The sequence below is a fragment of the Mytilus edulis genome, chromosome 4 (genome assembly GCF_963676685.1).
Source record: "Mytilus edulis chromosome 4, xbMytEdul2.2, whole genome shotgun sequence".
Classification (NCBI taxonomy): domain Eukaryota; kingdom Metazoa; phylum Mollusca; class Bivalvia; order Mytilida; family Mytilidae; genus Mytilus; species Mytilus edulis.
The window spans coordinates 76,722,035-76,746,458 of record NC_092347.1 but is presented as its reverse complement, the minus strand read 5'-3'; the positions used below and the strand labels follow the sequence as shown (position 1 = coordinate 76,746,458).

The 24,424-nt window shown below is 31.4% G+C and overlaps 1 protein-coding gene across 1 annotated transcript; it reads left to right on the top strand.

The window, feature by feature from the left end:
* The first annotated feature begins 6,111 nt into the window (after window positions 1–6,111).
* LOC139520567 (dual specificity mitogen-activated protein kinase kinase 1-like) lies at window positions 6,112–24,087 on the top strand. The gene is made up of 11 exons (XM_071313360.1): window positions 6,112–6,408; window positions 10,653–10,884; window positions 11,585–11,731; window positions 12,119–12,196; window positions 12,937–12,988; window positions 13,812–13,936; window positions 14,886–15,075; window positions 17,559–17,656; window positions 21,062–21,123; window positions 21,948–21,993; window positions 22,863–24,087. Exons 1-11 carry the CDS (start codon window positions 6,293–6,295, stop codon window positions 22,959–22,961), a joined length of 1,245 nt encoding a protein of 414 aa, XP_071169461.1. The 5' UTR covers window positions 6,112–6,292; the 3' UTR covers window positions 22,962–24,087.
* Window positions 24,088–24,424: the final 337 nt, after the last annotated feature.

The following is a 24,424-nucleotide window of genomic DNA, read 5'->3' as shown; positions in this document are numbered from 1 at the left end:
CAGAACTCGTTAGTCCTTCGATTTGATTCCAAATTATTAATAAAAAAAACTTTAGAAATACAAGAAAAAGAAAAATGCCCACTTACTCTTATTACAAAATATAACCAAATGGTGAAAAACTTTATTAAAATCATAAGAAAACATTGGAACAATCTGAAAAAGAATGCAGTGAAATTTTTACTCTAGTGTCTATTAAATATAGCATATAAACGTAACAAAAATATAAAAGATTAACTAGCGAAATCAGGGAAACAGTTGGAAGACTTTTGAAAAGGGACACATGTTTAATTACTGGTAGTAATGATATGAATTATAGGCAACAAACTTATGAATATGAGCGATGTTAAGTCTTGAAATTTATTACGAATGTTGGTTGAAGGAATCGCATTTCATTATAATGACAAGAGTTCTTGAGATCAAGATATTAATCTGTTGAATTATTCATCTCATGAATATTCATTAGTAATTTGCATATTAATCTCAGTGTGTATTTTTGAAATCTCAGTGTGTAATTATCAATTCTCAGTGTGTGTTTTTCTATTTATTTCATCTCAGTGTGTCTTTTTAAAATCTCAGTGTGTAATTTTGAAATCTCAGTGTGTGTTTTTTATTTTTTTAAATCTCAGTGTGTAATTTCGATTTCTCAGTGTGTTATTTTTGGTTTTTAAATCTCAGTGTGTATTTTTTTCGAAAAAAAAGGGTTTAAACATAGTTTTGACGAGAACGGCTTGCCATAGTAAGCAGCAAAGCTTTTTCTGACTCTTTTTTTTCTAATTTCCTATATTGAGCTATTGAAGAAAAAGTAAACTTTTTGATACAGCAACAACACATTAGTTACTAAGTGGGATATCTATTACCCGCAGTATATGTTCCTCTCTTGGACGCTGCTTGAAACTCAAGTTTTACAGTAGGCCTTATTGAAACCTCCATGAGGTTTATATGGATTGGTTATTCGTTCCTACTCATTTATTGACACATTTCATTCATACATTTATGTGTGATAGTAACCCCAAAATTTTGAATTGTTAGCCTAAAAAATACAGATTTTGAGGGAATGAGAGTTATAAATTAACTCAAAGGGATCTTAGAATAAATAAAAACGGTACGATGATTAGTGATGTTCAAACTTCTCATTTCTTTGTGCAAAAACTATTGATCCTCCCATTTTGAATTTACAATAAAATTTGAACCCCCCTATTCCACATACAGAAACAAAACTTGATCCTCCCTGTATTTTGACCAGCCCCCCTCCCAGATAAATAATGATAAGTCCCTAAATAAGCACCTGAAATATATGGTTATAAATCAGACTGTTAGAATAGGTGTGCCGATATAATAGGGGTTTTTGTTAACGCTTTATCCTGCTTTGTGACTCTTCACAAACTTTTTTTACTTAACATGAACCACCACAATTGGCGGATCCAGAGGGGGGTTCCGGGAGGTGGAACACCCCTTTTTTGGACGATCAATGCATTTAAATGAGGACATGTGTTTGGAACCCCCCTCTCCCCCCTTTATCCTGGGTTTGGACCCCTTTCAAAATGGCTGGATCCGCCCCTGACCACCATCACTGATCATCATCTTCATCAACAAACTAGAGCCTCTCAATAGCCTGTGTCGCTCACCTTGGTCTATGTGCATATTAACAATGGACACAGATAAATTCATGACAAAATGGTGTTTTGGTGATGGTAATGTGCTTGTAGATCTTTCTTTAATGAACATTATTGTTGCTACAATTATCTCTATCTATAATGAACTTGGCCCATTAATTACAGTGGAAAATATTTCCTAAAAAATTACAAAAAATAACAAAAATTTATGAAAATTGTTAACAATTGACTATAAAGGGCAATAACTCCTTAAGGGGGTCAACTGATAATTTTGGTCATGTTGACTTATTTGTAGATCTTACTTTGCTGAACGTTGTTGCTGTTTACAGTTTATCTCTTTCTATAATAATATTCAAGATAATAACCAAAATCTGCAAAATTTCCTTCAAATTACTTATTTCGGGGCAGCAACCCAACAACCGGTTGTCCGATTTATTTGAAAGTTTCAGGACAGATAAATTTTCACTTGATGAAAAATTTTACCCCATGTCAGATTTGCTCTAAATGCTTTCGTGTCAGAGATATATTAAGCCAAAATCTACATTTCATCCCTATGTTCTATTTATAGCCATGGCAGCCATCTTGGTTGGTTGGACGGGTCAGGCCACACATTTTTTTAAACTAGATACCCCAAAGACGATTGTGGCCAAGTTTGGATTAATTTGGCCCAGTAGTTTCAGAGGAGAAGATTTTTGTAAAAGATGACTAAGATTTACGAAAAATGGTTAAAAATTGAATATAAAGGGCAATAACTCCTAAAGAGGTCAACTGACCATTTCGGTCATGTTGACTTATTTGTAAATCTTACTTTGCTAAACATTATTGCTGTTTACAGTTTATCTCTATCTATAATAATATTCAAGATAATAGCTCAAAAACGGTATAATTTCCTTAAAATTGCCAATTCAAGGGCAGCAACCCAACAACGGGTTGTCCGATTCGTCTGAACATTTCACTGCAGATAGATCTTGACCTGATAAGCTGGTTGGCCAGGTCACGCCACACATTTTTTAAACGAGATACCCCAATGATGATTGTGGCCAAGTTTGTTTTGATTTGGCCCAGTAGTTTCAGTGGAGCAGATTTTTGTAAAAACTAACGACGACAGCGAACGACGCTGGACGCAAAGTGATGAGAAAAGCTCACTTGGCCCTGTGGGCCAGGTCAGCTAAAAACGTATGATGTTGGGACCACTACATATCAGAGGCGGATTTAGGGGGGGGGGGGGCTCCTTTTTGGGAAAAAATTTGGTTGCTTATTTAGGGAATCACTGAAGCGTGACTGGAGCGGGCCCCCTCTTAAGTCAGTCAGTGGGCCCCCACTTATGAAAATTTCTGGATCTGCCACTGCATATAACAGGGGTGGAACCAGCATTTTGGAAAGGGGGCAAAGTGTTTAAATTCGCCGAGCGGAGCGAGTCAAAAAATTTTGGGGACCTTTTTTTGCCGCTACAAAAACATGAAATAAGTGTAATATGCACCTTTGAAACGATTCCTGGCGTGGTGCATGTATATTTTGTAGTTCCCGTAAGGTGTAACGGGGTTGGACATTTTCGATGCTGTATTCTCCAGGCTATTAATTGTCTGTCATAAAATGATAGCACGGATTTCAAGCTATTTACTGATAACTTTGATGTGGGAATTTTCAGTAAAAAAAGACATTGAAAATTCTCGCTGGTTTGCTGTATGTTAAGTTATCATAACCTCACAGATTTTTTGTTGTAAACAAGATACAAGTCGGGCTGTTCGATAAAATTTCCAATACAGCGGACACGAGCTAAAAAAGACGAACAAGCAATATTTATTCAAATGTTTGGTTAGATATGTTTCGCCCAAGAAAATTAAGGGATGCGAGGGATCCCAAACCAACCAAAAGCTACCAATGCGTCTGAAATCATCGGGCAACGAATATATGAATGACGGTCGAAAAATGTAGACATTAAGGCTACTTCCAGCTGTAGGTTGTAGTCTGGTCTTGAAAAAAGTATTCAATATATCAGTTCGGCGAAACAGACATTCCGGTCAGACATGCAAACCCCGGCCAAAATAAAAAATACGCCCGTTTTTATCTATCATGTTCATTTAATGCTTAATAATTCTGTTGGATATTCGTTTCTAATAGCATAAAAATGATAAGATTATTGTTTTCAATCCAGATACGGCCAGAATTTCATCTCTCAAATATCTCAGACTGCCTCCTCAAATCAAATGGTTCGTACCTTAGAATTTAAATCTATCTAGAGCTTATACTGACTGGGGATCATTATTCAGCTGTTATTTTAAAATAGGATGCCGATCATGGGGCGTTACGAGTTAAACATGTTTTCGTAGGTAAATAATATTGCTGAGGAACTTTTTTTTTTCATGAGAGTGTACTAATTTAGAGTATTACTGTTTTGTGGACTAATGAAATAGAAGTCACTATGTTCTTGCTCAATCCTGTGTCGCCTTGAAGGTTTTAAGATTGTCATGCTCAGCCTAAGCAATTTGTGACAGTAATTTAAATTTCAAAATGACTGAGTGACGTTTTTTCGACGCACAGGGTTGCGTTCAATATCGTAGCGGCTACCGTAGTGCTACGTAGATTTTGACTATTGAACGCGTAGCTATAGACTAGTTGTTACATAGATATTGATAGCAGCTACATAGCTGCTACGATATTGAACTCAACCCTGGTCAACTCCACCAAAGTGAATCACATGACTTTCAGTTAGTATACGGGCGTTTTTCAATAAAAGCGTTCCTTTCAGACCTAAAAAAAATGGAAAATCAACTAGTCTAAAATTTATTTTCAAGAGTTATTTTGAATACCTCTATTATAGACATAGGCGGATCCAGGGGGGGGCTGGGGGGCCCGGGCCCCCCCTTTCGTGGGAAAAATTTGGTTGATTATATAGGGAATCATTGAAGCATAACTGGAGCGGGCCCCCTCTTAGGTCAGTAAGCGCCCCCCCCCCCCCCCCCCTTAGGAAAAGTTCTGGATCCGCCACTGATAGAACTGTTTGTAAACAAAAAGTGCAATCTTAAATACTCTTTAAAATGATATTATTTTCATAATTTGTGTACTGTTTCGTAGGGGACTTTTGTTCTCTACGAAACTGCTTCTAAACACACATATTTTTGCAATTTTAAATGTTTCCTATAGACATTCCAGTTTGTTTACGTTATATACTAGAACAATCTCATTTTTTTCTGAATTGGAGAACCATTTTTTATTGATAAAGATTAGACAGTACTTCACATATGAAGGTACAACTCATGTTACGCAGTGGACATTTTGATGCGTTTCGTAGTTGACAAAACCGTTTCGTAGTGGACAAAAAGTTTCGTAGTTGACATAAACCCTATTCTATGTTAATAAAAACATAATAAAAATTACATGAAACTAACCTTTGTTATTTGTTTTGCACGAATATAATTGAAAAAAGAGTAAAAAAAGACTGCATGGTAGTGATAGTGTCCACTACGAAACGTTTTTCTCCCATTGGCAAACTTGTTTCGTAGGGTATTTTGTAGGGGACGTATTCACATGTTTTATTTTTTTCTCACAACCCCAATATTGCAATAGTAACAAGACTGACTGTATTCATCAAAGCGTTATTAAGCTATACACTGATATTTTTTTCATAATTTTAAAACCAGTTACTGAAGGAGATTTGACCCGTTTCGTAGTGGACATTTACAAAAATACGGTATCACTCTGGTCCATTTGATGTGCTCGATTTTTCTTACCAACAGTTTAATTGCCGTTATAAAAGCATCACTTCTTTTGTAATACCCTAATGTTTATATCTCTTGCAAACAAAAAATTACATTGATTTTATAAAACTGTTTATAAGCAAGTTTTAATGACTTCGTTTCGTAGTGGACATTGTCACGGTTAGGGACACACCTTCTAAAATAAAAAATCCTATGTCAAAAGCTGTTTATTAAAATATGTTGGCTCTAAACATACTTTTGAATTATTAAAGAACTTATATTAAGTAAAATTAATATTTATTTCTTCATTTTTTTACGATATTTGAGAGTATGAATGTTGAACAGGCGGTCTAGGGACATGCCATTTTGGTTGTTTTGGACCATTCAGGAATCAATATCTTATCAATCTCTCTAAAAAATAAACCGTTTCTTTGCTTAAAAATGTTATATCTAATTCAATGTACTGACTGCACAAAAAATTACTTGCAAAGATCAAACACATTTTTTTTAAAGTGGCTAGGACAAGAAAGTACGTTTTTATTGAAAAACGCCCATACAGTGATACACCAGCGAAAAATATCTTTATATTAAAGTAAAGAATTGTCACATAAAATAAATACACGGGAAATACCCTCTACGCCCCCTCTGGATCCGCCACTGCCTAAATATATGCCTTCGCATTATATATTCACTATTTAACGTTTTCATGCTGATATTTTAATTTTTCATTTTTTGTGGTAAAATTAATGATTCACTGGTGACGTTGTTTAAACGTGGATGTGACTGTAAAATACTAAAGCAGGTGCTCGTGCGTAACTTCCTGTCAAGAAATTATTATTGAATCGATCGAACTGACAGAACTGATATTCACGCATTTTAAATAGACATAATCAATGGGCAATATAAATGCATTTGATTTCTGAGCTCATTGACCATTTCAGCTTATTTAAACTGTAAACCATAATTGCAAACATTTAAAATATGCCAAACAAGAAAGGGCTTCGACTTCCGTCAACATCGGGCGATGGCATGCCACCAGTTGCCGTGCCGGCACCGACACCCCCTCCTCCGGTTGCAGTGCCAACCGTTGATGCTGAGTATGTTTAGTTACTTAACCTGTTACTCAAGAAATATTTTATTTTGTTACATAACTTCTTTTCATATAAATCTCAAAAGACCCTCCTGGGATCTAGTAGTTCATGTACAGTGATACATATCTTGTCAACATTCCACTCGAATCAAGGGGTGTTTGTCTGTGAGCTTATATGAACAGGCAGTGTCTGTATGTACCCGCATTGGGTACACGTAGCCAAATTGGACTTTGTAGGTTACATGTATCAGCAACCGATTTTATGTTAAGCCCAGACTGTCATATGATCATGACTGTCATGAGGAGAACTACTGCAGAATGAGATACTATATTCCTGGTTCTATTTTTACTTTTTGTTTCAGTATTAATAAACTTTATATCATATTCTTTTAATATTAAATCGACCTCATTGCACCCAATGCCTCTTACCTTAATTATATCCTACATTGCTCATATTATCAATTTATTATTTGTGTATTACTTATAATATTGTGTATTTCACTAATGTTTATATAATCATTGTATGATGTTTTTGTATCTTGCCCGACAAAGGCCCATGATTGGTTTAATAAAATAATGTCTAATATATATGATCAGGAATGGACAATGATGGAACGCAAAAGATGCACAAAAATTGTCAGTTATTTCCTGATTTTGTGAATTCAGTGAAGATAATTGCAAATAATATATCTTGATTTGTATTAAATGTAAATGCACTATAAAAGAATAAAATTATACTGAATGTTAAAATTTGAGGGAAAACAATGGTGAAAATTATTTCTTATAAAATTTGAAACAGAAACGAAAAATTTAAAATATCTTAAATGACTAAAAATTAATTTTGAGTGTATATATACACAATTTAATGTAATACGATAAAATTCAATATGTCTAAAACTAGACGCATTTGATAATTTATCCATTCAGGACTCTGGATTTATCATTTGCTAATTCTACTGTTCCACCTGAAATATTTCAGGTCTTCGTATATAGGTTTAACTGCTGAACTGTAGCTCTTAGGTCCTTATGTTATTTTTTTACTATTTGCAGACCTGAACTGTGGCTACAGTTCCGCAGCTAATATAGGTTAAAATGACCTTATTTTGTTTCTGTTTTTTTACTTGTTTGTAATTCCTTTTCAATTTGATTCTCATCTAAATAAATAAATATTCAAAAATTAACCAGGATCATTTCTACAAAAGTGTAATAGGGATGTAGTTAAATAAAATCGGCATTCATCTTTTCAATCATTATCGAAATTTTGTCATTTCAAATCTTAAAATCTGTGAGAAATAAATTTTTCACTTATTGTGATAATTTCTGGGGATATTTCACATTTTATTCCTGATCTAATGACATTAAATTATAAAACCAGAGGCAGGTATGCGTAGCCTACGAAGGCCAATTTGGCTACATGTACCCTCATGCTGGTACGTGCAGACAGTGCCATTTGAATAACCAGTGTTCTTGCAGAAGGTTGTGGTTCCACATGGGCTAGGTTTTTCTCTACCAATTAAAACTGACTTCCATGACACAGCCTACCGTGTAGATATACATGTATAATCTTCAAACGCCACAACAATGGGGGTAACACCAATGACACATGAAATTTTACTTTTTAATACATATTTGTGACTTTTAAACGTTGATTTATAAATAATATTACATTGTACACTGTAAGTATGTTATAACTTGAAAATAATTTATTAAAGCAGGTAAGTTAAAAAAAAGGACATTATGATTTCGGTGATAAATCCACATGACGACCAAGGAAATTAGAATCAGAATACTAAAAGACTGATTGCATATAAATGATCGCCCAATGTGTTCAATTTGGACTACCGAAGTGGACCCCTCATTTGTAAAAAAAAATAAAATCTCAGACTTGAAATGTATTTTATTTAACATGTTTATTTAAACAGACAACAAAAATCTGATTTTACAAAACAGTTCTTTACATGTTTTTGTACATGTTTTACATAATAAAAAATGGCACTTAAACTAAAAGGCATTAAGAGAAAATATTTCCATAAGGTCCAAAAAAACACAGGTATGTGGTTGTCCTGATAGGCCCTGTGTCTGAATAAGGGAATAGAATAACAATTGTTAACATGGTTAATTTGAATACAAAAGTATTTTCAAATTTATGAATCTATTTTCATGATTCAGATTGTACAAAATTGTATTGTAGCAGGAATTACACATCATTACACAAGGTATTTGCTTCTATTCATAATTTATACAATATTATTATTATGCACCAAATTTTTATACAACTGCAAAAATTGAAAATTTTTTGGTCGTATATTGGTATCACGCTGGTGTTGTTGTAGTCATCGTCGTCCGAATACTTTTGGTTTTCGGATTGATTTTGGAAGTTTTGGTCCCAACAGTTTAGGAATTAGGGACCAAAAGGGCCCAAATAAGCATTTTCTAGGTTTTCACGCTATAACTTTAGTTTAAGTTAATAGAAATCAATGATATTTTGACACAAAGTTTATGACCACAAAAGGAAGGTTGGTATTGATTTTGGGTGTTTTGGTTCCAACTGTTTAGGAATTAGGGGCCAAAAAAGGGCCAATTAAGCATTATTTTGGTTTTTGCACAATAACTTTAGTATAAGTAAATAGAAATCATTGAAATTTAAACACAAGATTTATCAACACAGAAGGAAGGTTGGGATTGATTTTGGGAGTTGAGATCCCAACAGTTTAGGAATTAGGGGCCAAAAAGGGGCCCAAATAAGCATTTTTTTAAACACAAGGTTTATGACAATAAAAGGAAGGTTGGGATTGATTTTGGGAGTTTTGGTCCCAACAGTTTAGGAATAAGGGGCCCAAAGGGTCCAAAATTAAACTTTGTTTGATTTCATCCAAAATTGAACAATTGGGGTTCTTTGATATTCCGAATCTAACTGTGTATGTAGATTCCTAATTATTGGTCCAGTTTTCAAATTGGTCTACATTAAGGTCCAAAGGGTCCAAAATTAAACTTAGTTTGATTTTAACAAAAATTGAATCCTTGGGGTTCTTTGATATGCTGAATCTAAAAATGTACTTAGAGTTTTTATTATTGGCCCAGCTTTCAAGTTGGTCCAAATTGTGGTCCAAAATTAAACTTCGTTTGATTTCATAAAAAATTGAATAATTGGGGTTCTTTGATATGCCAAATCTAACTGTGTATGTAGATTCTTAATTTTTGGTCCTGTTTTCAAGTTGGTCTACATTAAAGTCCAAAGGGTCCAAAATTAAACTAAGTTTGATTTTAACAAAAATTGAATTCTTGGGCTTCTTTGATATGCTGAATCTAAACATGCACTTAGATTTTTGATTATGGGCCCAGTTTTCAAGTTGGTCCAAATCAGGATCCAAAATTATTATATTAAGTATTGTGCAATAGCAAGAAATTTTTAATTGCACAGTATTCAGCAATAGCAAGAAATCTTCAATTGCACAGTATTGTGCAATAGCAAGAAATTTTCAATTGCACAGTATTTCGAAATAGCAAGAAATCTTCAATTGCACAGTATTGTGCAATAACAAGTATTTTCAATTGCACAGTATTGTGCAATAGCAAGAAATATCTAATTGCACAATATTGCACAATAGCAAGAAATTCAATTGGAGTTATCTTTCTTTGCACAGAATAGTAGTTGAATCAACTTAAATCATTGTTTTATTCAATATACAATGTATATTCACTTTTACTACCATATGATAAATTAAAACAATCTTTACCATTCAGTGATAACAAGCACTTTTTTTTACATTTTAATAATTAATGATGTATGTAAATGAGTAGTTATTGTTGCAAATTCCATTAGTAATTTGAATTGAGATCAGTTTTGGATTATTTGGAATAAGGGAAAGGGGGATGTGAAAAAAAATTGGGGGGGGGGGGCAATCTTTCTCATTTCAGATTTCATAAATAAAAAGAAAATTTCTTCAAACATTTTTTTGAGAGGATTAATATTCAACAGCATAGTGAATTGCTCAAAGGCAAAAAATGAATTTTAAGTTTATTAGACCACATTCATTCTGTGTCAGAAACCTATGCTATGTCAACTATTTAATAACAATCCAAATTTAGAGCTGAATCCAGCTTGAATGCTGTGTCCATACTTTCCCCAACTGTTCAGGGTTCAACCTCTGTGGTTGTATAAAGCTGTGCCCTGCGGAGCATCTGGTTCGTATCTTCTATTCAGTGATTTTTATCATCATGATTTGATATCATGTAAATGTTTTTTTAAAGAAAACCAACAAACACAGGTACAGCAAGTATGGAAGCACTTGCTTTAAAGCTTAAAGAACTTGATATAAACACACAGCAAAGAGAGAGATTAGAAATGTTTCTTACCCAGAAACAGCAAGTAGGGGAATTAACTCCTGATGACTTTGACAAACTTGGAGAATTAGGGGCTGGAAATGGAGGAGTAGTACTTAAAGTTAGACACATCCCATCAAGCTTAATAATGGCTAGAAAGGTAAGGATGTGTGTAAAAAACTATTGAAAGCTGATCATTATTACAAATTGTTGTTCAAAAGTACCATTTGACCCAGATTCTAAGGCATGGGTTAGATTCCAAGTTTTACAGCTGTTTGTCTGAACATAGTTGGTTCAATGATTATGGACTTCTAATTTTGGTTTTTAATCTGATAATGAACTATCAGTGCTATATATTTAGATTTAGGGGTTCTTAGCATCTAATTAAGTCTTTTCCTGACTAAAAAGGTCCAGATTAATACATTTCTGTACACTAATTGGGTCTTATTACATGTATTAGGTAAGAAATACCAGTATCACACAATATCCTGTCATGACTAGAATTATCAGAATGGTTAAACCTTTGAAATGTCAGATTTTAACATAAAAATATAGATAAATTCTTAAACATCTGATTATGGTTTGGTATGATCTGTTATTTCCTTCTGCTTTAAATTTCCAAGTGTTCTGACTAGGGAGAGATATGACTGCGCTTTTATGTTTTCTTAATCACAGTTCTAAAATGATTTTTTTTTAAATGTTTTGTAGGTATATGTACAGTGTATGTAACAAAATCTACCTAAAGGCTATATCCTATTACTGGTACATGTATGTACAAGTATTAAAATAATCTGAAACCAATAAAAATGCAGAAAAGGATATAGCAGTATTTAATGATATTGAATTATGTTTTCTTGTAGTTAATTCATCTAGAAATCAAGCCAGCAGTTAGAATACAAATAATTCGAGAGCTAAAAGTTTTACATGAGTGTAATTCACCATTTATTGTTGGTTTCTACGGTGCATTTTACAGTGATGGAGAAATCAGTATTTGTATGGAATATATGGTAAGTTACTGGGGTTATCTAGAGAGATTTCAAATTTCAGAAAGACATCAATGCACACAGTAATATTTAAGAGATACAGCTCAGTAATTTTGTTAATTATAAAAGAGTTGTTTTTTTATTTCATACTTACATGTATGCTTGTACAAAAATGTATTGAAGACATCTACTGTGGTGTATGATTAAACTTACACAATTAATTCTAAAATATTTGGATCAGCATGACTGATATTTAATTAATGCTTGATTGGTTATTTTAAGTTCTATATACGGATCCAAGAAGTAGCTTTTGTAGGGATACGTTTCATTTTGTATTATTTAATGCATGCAATGTATTTTTTACAAACTAGTTATCTATCATTTTAGCAATGAATTAATTCTATTTTTTAGGATGGTGGTTCATTAGATTTGATATTAAAGAAAGCTGGTAGAATACCAGAACCTATACTTGGAAAAGTAACAGTAGCTGTAAGATTTTATTATATATTGTGTCACTGAGTCTTTTGAGCTAAGAACATGAACACATAAGGATTACTTCCTTCTTCTTGCATCTTTGTCCATGTTATCTGTGTTGTCTTTGTTGTCCTCGTCACACTGTCTTAATCTGCAATGCCTTGAATACAGCTTGACAGAAAGCAAACCAACTTGCTTAGATTCTTCTGTGAAGTACATGACAGTTCTGCTCTGCTCTTGCTATATTTATAATTTTGATCAAAATTGCTCATACTAAGACAATGCCTTGTCCCTTTCTGCTTGTGTTATTTTTGAGATTGCAGGCAACACACCTACTGGTAGTCCGTGGATGACTCACAGATTTTCTATATTAAAAGGAATTTTCAGTTACCCTTGAAATAAAAGTGTTTGTATAGCTGTATATCATTTACAAAAATGTACATAGGTCCTGCAAATCATAAACATGACACTTGTTACATGCACAAAACATTATATTGGTTGAAATCTAAAAAACTTGGTTTTCTTCTTTTGCTTGATTCAGAAAGATAATCAAAACTTCATTGTAACATTGAACAAGGGCATAAAACATAAGTTTTCGAAAAAAGCCAACAAATTAAACAATGAGAAAGAAGAGATATTGAGACACTAGCCAAAATATTCAAATAAGTGAGCATTTGGTAAAATACTGAACAAAAAGATATATGAATCAGTTTGTTTCTAATCATTTATATATTTTTGCATTTCTTTGCTTTCAGGTTTTAAAAGGTCTAACATATCTTAGAGAAAAGCATCAAATTATGCATAGAGGTAAGTGATTTACATTTCTTTTTGAATGATAGATGAGGAATAGTTCAGTCTTTCTTGATAAGTAGCAACTATATATAAAAAAAGAAGATGTGGTATGATTGCCAATGAGACAACTCTCCACAAGAGACCAAATGACACAGAGATTAACAATTATAGGTCAACATACAGCCTTCAACAATGAGCAAAGCCTTTACCTCATAGTCAGCTATAAAAAGCCCTGTAATAACAATGTAAAACAATTCAAACGAAAAACTAATGACCTAATTCATGTACAAAAAAAAGGATGAAAAACAAATATATAACACAAAAACAAACGACAACCACTGAATTGTAGGCTCCCGACTTGGGACACTATGTTCATTTAAAGACAAGGGCATCATTGTATGTAGGCTATATCTCAGTATCAAACATGGTCCTGCGTTTATTATCTTAAATCATAACCCAAGGGCATTCATCCTCTTTCTAAGTAGAGCAAACACATGCATATATATGTTAATATAAATAATACTGGTATGATTGCCCATGAGATGACTTTCCACCAGAGACCAAATAAAGAAGAATTAACAACTGTAGGTCAATGAGCATTACCAATTCCACATCTAGTAAGTAAGCTGTAAAAGGCCCAAACATGTAAAACAATTAGAACAAGAATAATAACAGCCTCATTTTATGTACACAGCAATTAATGAAAAGCAAATATGATGTAAGGCAAAAATTGACAACTATTGAATGTGTTAGTCTGTAGGAAAAAACCTTGAATTAATTTTAGATATTGCTATGAATAGAGATCACTAGCTATATATCAGTTTGCTTTCTATTCCAGATGTTAAACCATCTAATATTCTAGTAAATGGAAGAGGTGAAATAAAGATTTGTGATTTTGGTGTGAGTGGACAGTTGATAGATTCCATGGCTAATTCGTTTGTAGGAACAAGATCTTATATGTCTGTAAGTGGTTATTCTTATGTCTAGTTCTTTGAGTTAATTGCATCAGAAGTAAGCTACTATTTTTCAAAAGAAGAATTAAACATGGGTTCCAAATATGAATGAAAACCTTTCAAATTTGAAAACAAGAAAGTTTCATAAATCTTGGATATCAATGAAAATTTTTTTTGTCTTTCTCAAGTACAATTTTTGACTTCTGTAGATATAAAAAAAAAGATACCTTGAAAAACATATTTTATAAACTACTGTTATAAACTTATTATATTTTTCAATATGTTCAACAAATAAGTAATAACTAAATCATCTGGCAAAATAATTTATCACTTTTGAGAAATATTGATATTTATAAATATTATTTCCTGTAGGGAAAAATGGAAAAATTACTTTAATAAAGACAGCAAGATTAACAACATAAAATAATTAAGATATGTAAATCTCTGTTGGGAAAAGTTTTTTAAAATATCTGATATAGTCATAGAATAATGTTATGTTTAACATCGACTAGCTTTTTAACATGGTCTACTTTTTTTTTTTATCATAGTCAATGCACATTATTCTTATAATTTAGCTGATGGTCAATTTTCAATTAAACCTGTATGATAATAATTTCAAAATATCCATTATTTGGATGCATTAATCTGAAAAAAAAAAATATCCATAGTTTAAAAGGCTTCATTAAACATTTTTATTTGTAGTAGACGACAAAAGTTAAATTTTACTTTCTTTCTGTAAATCACGTTGATGATGCAGACCATTGCTCTATGCTCTCACATGAATATTCTATTTATTGACTAGTTAAAATCATACTTTCTTCAGATTTAACAACTGCTGCGTTGGCCATCAAAAAATTGAAGCTTCTTTCTGAAATAAATAATTTTACTCATTTCCAAAATTAAAAAAAATAATAATCTAAAAGCCATCTAACAGAAATATATATATTTTTTTTTAACAGCCAGAGAGATTACAAGGCACACACTACTCAGTACAATCTGATATATGGAGTATGGGTTTGTCCATAGTAGAAATGGCTATAGGGCGTTACCCTATCCCACCCCCTGATTCTAAGGACCTGGCCAGTATATTTGGTGATAAAGCCATGGAGGAACATTTAGAGGCAACAAAAACAGGAAAACCATTAGTAGGTAGGTCTCGCAGACATCAATTCTTTAAAATGGTGATATGAATTGAATGTCTCAAAGGTCAATGTAAAAGGTCATTTATCAGTTTTCATTTAAGTTTAATAAACTGCTATTGCAAAAAAAGAAAACATTTACATGTATAGTATACTACTTCAAATCATATTATTAGTCAACTTTTTGTAAACTGTTAATAGTTAACCAAGATTCTAAGAATGATTAAAGAATTAAATTGGATTCCCTAAAAAATGCTCATATGGGATGGTTGATTTCCTGAGAAATTGTGGACACCATTATACACTTGCTGTTGACTTGTCTAAGTGATGCACTGTGTATCGTTTCTTGCTTATGATGTCAGTCATAATATATAAGAAGTTTGGAAGGAATCCTAACAAACACAATCCAAGCACATCTTATTTCTGAACCTTTTAAGATCCAGGTTGAACCAATATTGAAAATAGAAATAATAATAAACTGATGTTTAATAGCATTTGGATTGAAATATTACAGCCTTGTGGTGCCTTAATGCAATAAACTTTGGGAAGCACTCTCAGTAAGGAGCCCTTGCAGCATTGGATAAGTTGAACGCTGTTAAAATTTGTTAAATGGGTGATTTGTCAAAGCAACCAATCCATTTTGGGTTAAATACTGTAACCTAACTTATTTACACCATTAATTTTCGCGACTAAAAAAAGGACACTTTCGCAAGTAGAAAATTAAGGTGAATATAAATCATCACAAATATGTAAAGCTTGGATAATTCATTGTTAAACTTCATCAAGTAAGTCAGAAAATCGGGAAATTAAATAGCCACAAAGTGGTCTAGAAAGGGTCAAACATGAAATTAAGTATCCACAAAAATAAATTGGTTTACAGTACACATTATTGTGTATTTTAACAGTGTACTGGAAGCTAGACTTGGCATGCCATTTCTGGTGTTTGCAACATAAAAAAAGTTACATTTTTTTATTTTGTTTTATACAGGGGAGACATATCTGTGTCAAAGAGTTTTGATTTATATGGGGGGGGGGGGGAATATATCTCTGAAAACAGTTAATATGATTAAGTATTTTATTACTTTATATCTTTTAGTTAACTCTAACTAGATAAAGAAAGTTTTTGAAATGTTTTACAGTAATATTATTTTAAAAACAATAAGAAATATGGATAACACTTAAAAGTATATTAATTATGGTGTAACATTATGGTGACTTTCAGCTTGTCCAGGAGATTTTCAGGTTGTAACAGGTGAAGGTCCATTACCTATGGCAATATTTGAACTACTAGAATATATTGTAAATGAGGTAAACATGTCCACAGGCTGTGTGAGTTATCTCCCCTGTTTAACATCCAATTATATATGTCAGCCATTTTGTTTGTGTTCACAGAGGTAAAAATGTCAGATTTTTGAACTCTTTATTTTAATTTTTCATTTATGAAAATGTTTGCCTGAATTAAGAGTATTCATTCTTTTAATAATTTTCATGAATATTTGGTTGAATTAAGTTTTATTTATCACCTTTGAATTAAGTTTTTGCCTCTGAGTTCAAATATTACATTACCTTTATATTTATTCAATATATATATATATTTATGGTTTATTTCTGACAATTATTATTTCACTGTTGCTGGTTTATTTTGTTTATTTATTATATTATTTGTTTTATTTTGCAGAATCACCTTGTTTATTATTATAACTATGGATATATGGTTACAATTAAATGTTAATTTCAAATTTCTATAAAGATAAAAGCATCTTGGTTTAGAGCTCATTTTAATTATTTTTCAAACTGTCAGTTGTCTCAACATTTTATAACAGGTCATCTTTTATTTAATCTCTATTTTCGAATCTGTAATTTTTTTTTAAAGGAAAACATTTTTTAAAATCTTAAAAGATGAATTTTATTTGGAATATATTATAAAGTTAAAATTACAGTGAAAAATTAAAAATATTTTCATTGAAAAAAAAAGAAGTTATACAGTTACAATCTTAGATGCCATTCATCTCATTTTTTCACAGCAGAAATATAGGATTAAATTTAAGGAGAACTCTTCAGTTTATGTCTATATATTGTAAATTCATTTGTATAATTTATTTTTAAAACATTATTTCCAGGTTGTTTATATCTAGTGCTGGGGTCAATGACTTCAATATCAAGTAATACAATTTTATTTTACCAAAACATATTGAAAATTTTGATGTAATTATTTTTATCTGATACAAAAAAATCCACACAACTGAATTACACCGATTTGTAAATTATTATTTCCCAAATCTGATCCCAGCATGCACTATTTTGTTGTTTCTTTCAGGGGAGATAACTCTTTGCATCGTCTATATTGAAATCAGTGTTTATGGCGCTTTGATGATTGGATGTTTGCTTTACAATCTACTAATAACTATCTGCTTTTAGTAAACAGTTTTTTTGTTATCATACATGTTCTTATTTTTTGTTTTATTTTTGTGTTTTTCATTCTATGCATTTTAGGAACAAACCGAAATAGTTTTAACTTCCCCACACCGCCTGGCAGTGATGGGCCTCGGCCAATGGCCATATTTGAGCTTTTAGAATACATAGTAAATGAGGTATGTTAAGACTAACGGTAAACGCAGAGGTAGAGTAGCAGCGGACTAGTGCTAACAAGGTGTAATTATGTTCATGTTGCTTTGGCCTCTGTTTTCATTTTAGTTATGTCGCTTGAATTCATTTTTTTGTCAACATGCAACCATAGAACTTTCTGTTTTGTTTTACATTTCCGAGTTCATTTGATGATAGTTACCCCTTTAGTTATTAAAACCCTCCCTAAAATGTTTTATCTACAGATATAACTGGATGACCAATCAACAGTTCCTTTCACTATATAAAGTTTTTTGGATGAAACTTAAACAGAAGCTGAGCATCATAGTAACGGAATTAACAGTGTGAGAGAAATGGGAAATATATGATGGAGTTTTGTAGTATCTTAGAATTAGTTTTCTGAAGATGGTGTTTTTAAAAATGACTGAATACTTAGGTGGGAATCTTTGAGTTTTATTCAATCTTATTAATTTCAAGGCTGTCATCCATCTGGTCCTGATGATTTTAGTTTAAACAATATAGGAGAAAAGGGGAATAAAATTAAATACAGAATTTATAACTACTGGGGTGTTTTGGATGAAAAGATTACTGATTTGTTTTTCTTCAATGTAATTAGCAAAAATCAGGCTATTATTGACAGGTCCTCTTTAGAATTGTTTCACATTTTTATGTTGGGCTGTTATATAGCTCTTTGTTTGAAAGCAATGTAATAACACTTAGTTGTTCACATTCTTGTCCTTTGATCTTTGGTGATTAGTTGTCTCATACCATATCTTTTTTTATAGAAAGATTTTTACCGGTAACTTTTGTTGTCATGTCTATTTTGATTCTTTTGAAAGGTCATGTCTATTTTGATTCTTTTGAAAGGTCATGTCTATTTTGATTTTTTTGAAAGGTCATGTCTATTTTGATTCTTTTGAAAGGTCATTTTGTTTTGATTCTTTTGAAAGGTCATTTTGCTCATTTCTTTGTCATTTTCTTGTTTGTACTGGTTTATTTGTATAAAGCAGTGTATATACATTGCTTTATATATTTGGCATTCTGTGGAAACAGAGGTCAGGATTATAAATTATCATGGTCATCTTCTCCTAATATACCTCTATTAAGTAGATCCATTAGAACTTGTTTTGATGTTTTATGTTACTATTGCAACACAGAAGTTGTGGATAATTATAAAGGCAAAGCAAAACTTTGTTTGAACACAGGTAAGTGACAATTGTAGTTAACAACAGGTAATCTAAAAAATCACACTTCAAAAATAAAATGGATAAGCCATTCTTAATTTGTTGTTACATGTTATTCTTATGATTTATTGTTTACCTTATAACATTCAAATATAAGAAAAACTATTTAACTGACATGACCAACTTCCAATTCATGTCCATTGAAGGTTTGATTTTAAGAGATCACTCATGTCCCTAGGTGGCAGGAAAAGAAATATCAAAATACATTATCGCTGAATTAAAGTGAAGTAGGATTTCTTATGCAGCAGCACAACACATTGTTATACAGAGTCTGGAGACCATTTTTCATTTTCTTTGGAATATATTGTCTTGATTTATAGCGATTATGAAATGGCTGAACTAATGGAAATGAAATTCAATCTTACTGGAAAGTATCATACAAATTAATTGCAACAATGTCAGATAAGGGGTCAACGGTTATCCAGTTGTTTTCATTGAGAGCTTTCTGCCTTAATTGTTTGTCTTGTATTTTAAGTATAAATCTGGCTGTAAGGATTACACATTTTGTCATTCAATAATTGACTATAGTTATGGGTAATGCTCATTGTTGAGGGCTTAACAATTATTGGCAATTGTTGGCATTACTGTCCTTTAGTTTGTGATGGATGACTGTCTCATTATTACAGCGCCTTATTTTCATACCTGTCTTTCTTAAAATCTCTCCCCATTCAGTGTTACTGTATTAATTCTCTCTAATTATCGTTTTATTTTATTTGTTCTCCCCATTTGTGTTCAGTTCTAAATATTTTGTTGTTATGTATAATTTGGTATAGTAATGGTTGTCACATATATATAACGAGTACAAAATATGCATATAACATAATCTTTGAAAGTACAGTGTAACTAAAAAGCCATCTTGAAACAATCACCTCTGTATTCCTGTACAATGTATTGGCTTTAAAAAGGAAGCTTATGGATCATAAACACTATTAAAATCATCTTCTGTATGGAAAGGTGTTTCAGTTTTTTAAGGTAAAAAGTCAGTTTTTAAGGTAGAAAGTAACTATGAAAAATGGAAAATGAAACATTTTTCCTCAAACTACAGAAATAATATAAATAATTTATGGCTATAACAGGTATTGTTAATTATAGAGAATTAAAAAAAAAAGAAGATAAAAGGCAGTATAAAGAAGTATAATACATATATTAGTTGCTTGAATTGATGTATAGAGTATCCCAAGTCTTTATTTTGGATCAGGAAATAATATTGGTGATAGATAACAATTAAAAGGTTGATAAACATATTTTATTTATATTATGTAATATTTATTTTATCACAATGAATTTGGAGCACCTTTGGTGTCCATTTGTACCTTTTAATCTGAATACTAAAAAACGAGTAATGTTTCTTATTAAAGGGCTAGGTGTTGTAATGGTCTTATTTATCCTCCAATTTTAAATCATTAATTTCAATACAAAAAATTGTTTTGATCTGATAAATATTTGATGTTGATTATGCCCTCATGACAAGAACCATGAATTGTTGCTAGAAATCTTTGGTATTTTAGGACCTTATCAAACCTACTCCTTGAAGCATATAAAATATGGGATTAGATGTAGTAAGTCTGAAATTTAAAAATTAATGGGTAAAAGAAAGATAAAACTTTTTCATAGATTTCCTAATGTTTTTTCTCACTACCTTTCCTATTACACTGAAAATTTTACTGCACCTATTTTTGTATAATTTGATTTATTTTTACTTTAACCTAAATTATTTATTTACCATTCTATTTTTGAAATGAATTATGAAATGCTACAAGATTTTGTTCAAATGTAATTGTAGTTTGTGCCATTGGAGTTTTAAATTTCCAGTGGGTAGTCATTATTTTCACGTATACCAATATTGGTGGATTAAGGAAAACTTTCATTTACTTAAATAATTGATTCTGTGGTTTGGCCAATCTCTGCATCCAAGCCTAAAGAAAATCTGTAATTTGTTAAACACTTTGGTTCACATGGACCCACGAAATCCACAAAAATTCTTATCCAACTGTCGGACAGATAAAAATTAATCCACAGAATATAGAATTATACAGTCCAAGTTAAACATCTTGTAGGTCATCTACAGAATGTCTGTAAATTGGAAAATCTTTTTTTATTATTCTCCTGCATTCAAAAATATATAATAGATGTCTTAGTATAGATAACAATATATAATTGTCTTTCCAGCCACCACCTTCATTGCCAAAAGGAAAGTTTTCTGACGAAGCCATAGATTTTGTAGATAAGTGGTATGTTTTTAGTAATAAGTTGAATAGCATTGTGTTTGATAAAACTTAAATTGTTCATTGATATGAACACAGATTATTAAGTTTAAGGGAAGGATTGAGATATTAAGAAAACACTCTTTCTTAAATGTTTTTTTAACAGTGGGCAGAAATATTCAAAATGTTGAGCCATACCTACCGGTACTGTCCATTAGCCCAAAAACATTTCAGGCAACTTCTAATAGGAGTAATTGCCTTTTAAAAATAAGATTTTTCCTTATTTTTTTTAAATTGTCTATTATCTTGTAATCTAGAAAAGAGAGAAAAATACTTAAAAAGGAAAAATGACGAACAGGAAGATCTAAATAATTATTGATATGTCTAAAATTGTTGGTCGACTCCCTATAAGGATGATTCCCTGGGAATGACAATTGTCACATTTTTTTGCATTTTGACCAGAACTATAGAAGATAAATCATATCATAACTCTTAAAAGCAAGAGCAACAAAAATTAGATCTTGTGAATTATATTCTAGTCTTAAATGTCCTTTGACCTTAGCCAAGAGGTAAAAAACAGGGTCATTTAAAACTAACGGGAAAAAAACACATTTTATTATTTAGCAACAATTTGCGTATAGTAAAGTTGACGGATTGCATTCAGTAGATCAAAAACAAATCTTAAGCGTACTGCAAAAAAAAGTTATTAAACTGAATACATTGTACCAGCATAACGATTTTTAAACTGATATTTTATTTATAGTATTTGAAAACTGTTTAAAATCAACATTTTAAGTGAAAAAAAAAGATAATTTAGTACATTGTATATCAAAATCTTTCTTAAATTTCAGTTTAAAGAAGAACCCATCAGATAGGGCAGATTTAGCTTCATTAATGGTAAGTTTTTATGACCCAATCAGAGTTTGATTCTTTACAGAGAAACAAATAACTTTATCACAGTATTTGCATACTGCAGAAAGGCTTGGCTTTATATATTGGTTTCATAAGTTTATCATTTAGAGATTCTAGTTTAAACAGTACATGAAACATCTTTTAAACCTAAATGAAGCGACTTGGTTTAATCTGTGTTCCAGTTCGAATTAATCAATCTGGCTGTCTTCCTTTAAGTTTCTATGCAAACTGTAGTCTGTTATCCTTCCTAGTTAATTATTTACTTTGGATTATTGAGGAATAATTCAGAAACAAAAATCATTTCCAAATGTCCTTTCTATTATTACTATGAGTTTTGATTTCTATGCCTTATAGTTCCACAACTCCTCAGTGACTTAGTTTAACACTACATGGACCATCTATTATTAATGTTTACATATTTTACAGGTCCATCCTTTTGTTAAGAAATCAGAAGAGATGGAGGTTGATATTGGCAGCTGGGTGTGTAAAGTAATGAATATAAACTCTATTATTAATGTTTACATATTTTACAGGTCCATCCTTTTGTTAAGAAATCAGAAGAGATGGAGGTTGATATTGGCAGCTGGGTGTGTAAAGTAATGAATATAAACTCTATTATTAATGTTTACATATTTTACAGGTCCATCCTTTTGTTAAGAAATCAGAAGAGATGGAGGTTGATATTGGCAGCTGGGTGTGTAAAGTAATGAATATAAACTCTATTATTAATGTTTACATATTTTACAGGTCCATCCTTTTGTTAAGAAATCAGAAGAGATGGAGGTTGATATTGGCAGCTGGGTGTGTAAAGTAATGAATATAAACTCTATTATTAATGTTTACATATTTTACAGGTCCATCCTTTTGTTAAGAAATCAGAAGAGATGGAAGTTGATATTGGCAGCTGGGTGTGTAAAGTAATGAATATAAAACCAGACACCAAGTCAAGCTGAACATATATACAGTCTAACTATTGTATAGGTTGTATCGCCCAGTTCACTGGGACCATGCCCTGTATGGGCACTTTCTAAGATCTGTTTCTCTTATTCCAATCCTACAAATTATAATATATTGATAAACATTGTAATATCAAGGACTTTGGACCATTGACACATTAAAGGAACATAAAAAGCAATGTTACATTTGCAATTTGTCATTTAAAACATATACCATACAACATGAATTGATACCCCATATTCTTTCTTTTCAATTATATAACCTGTCAATTTTTTAATGCATACCACTGTTGAACAAAAACATGTTCTTTCTTTATACAAAGGGAAAAGCCAGAGAATTTTATGGATTACTTCCCCTCTACATTCTCTCAGTATTGCATTGGCATCTAGTTGAGTTAAGGTGTAACTACTGGGTATCTCACACATTCCTTATGTTCCCTATGGAACTTATTTACTTGCATGACTTGATACTACCCTGACCAAACTTACTTTAGATGTCTTTCTAACAATTTTAATGACAACCTGTGTCATATGATGTAAACCAAGTTCCGTTTTCTGAACAGTGCCAAGCATAATCAGATAGGCTGTTCTTGTGTTAATAATCAGTAAGAGGAAATGGCTTCCATTTTGTTAAATAATATTAAATTATTTTTTTTTACATTCTGTAACTCACAGATTACTGATTTGTGAATCAGAAATCATATTCATGTATATATAAAGCAACGGAATAACAAATTAAATCTGTCAATGGTTCATGTTCCTAGGTAATTATATAATGTATTGATGTTTCAAAACAAAACAAATGACGATTGAGTGATCAAATATGTGCAAATGAATGCTATATAGTGTATGTACTACATGTGTATTGCTATGTTTATTTTCTGGTACAAATGTGATTTATTTAGGAATTAGTATTAATGTAATAATGAACCCTTTCAAGTGTAAAAATCAACCATAGTGAGTGATAAGTTTGTTATTTTACTTATTTGTGGCAAGAAGTATAGATCTGCTTGCCTTTTGTCACTAAGCTTGGTAGATGGATAGGTTAACTATTTTATTTTCACTAGTTTCTGTTTATATTATTACATGATTGAACAGATTAAGATAAATATGGTGGTTTTTTTTAAAACAACAATATTTATGTTCAATAAAGCCAAAATATTGCAGTTAGTTGAAAGATAAAAAGTTTAATTTATGACACCGATAATAATGTTTATTAAATTAACTTGGCTTCCCACTTTTATGTGAAATGACAACAGTTAAATAAAATGATGAAGAAATAATTAGGATAAAAAGAAGACCAGTAATCATTACAATATTCACATTTATAATCAGACCTATGCAGCCATCATAGACATATCTTTCATTGTCATGATGACACTTTATTTGTTTTTAATCAACATCTATTATCAACATTTTAAGTGAAATGGTACTCATCAAAATTATTATTTATACACCTT

Bases quoted from the DNA above. Each gene is read 5' to 3' on its own strand.
- LOC139520567 (XM_071313360.1), top strand. From the start codon at position 6,293: ATGCCAAACAAGAAAGGGCTTCGACTTCCGTCAACATCGGGCGATGGC. The intron at 10,885-11,584 runs GTAAGGATGTGT...GTTTTCTTGTAG, and splicing joins GCTTAATAATGGCTAGAAAG to TTAATTCATCTAGAAATCAA. The intron at 12,989-13,811 runs GTAAGTGATTTA...TTTCTATTCCAG, and splicing joins GCATCAAATTATGCATAGAG to ATGTTAAACCATCTAATATT.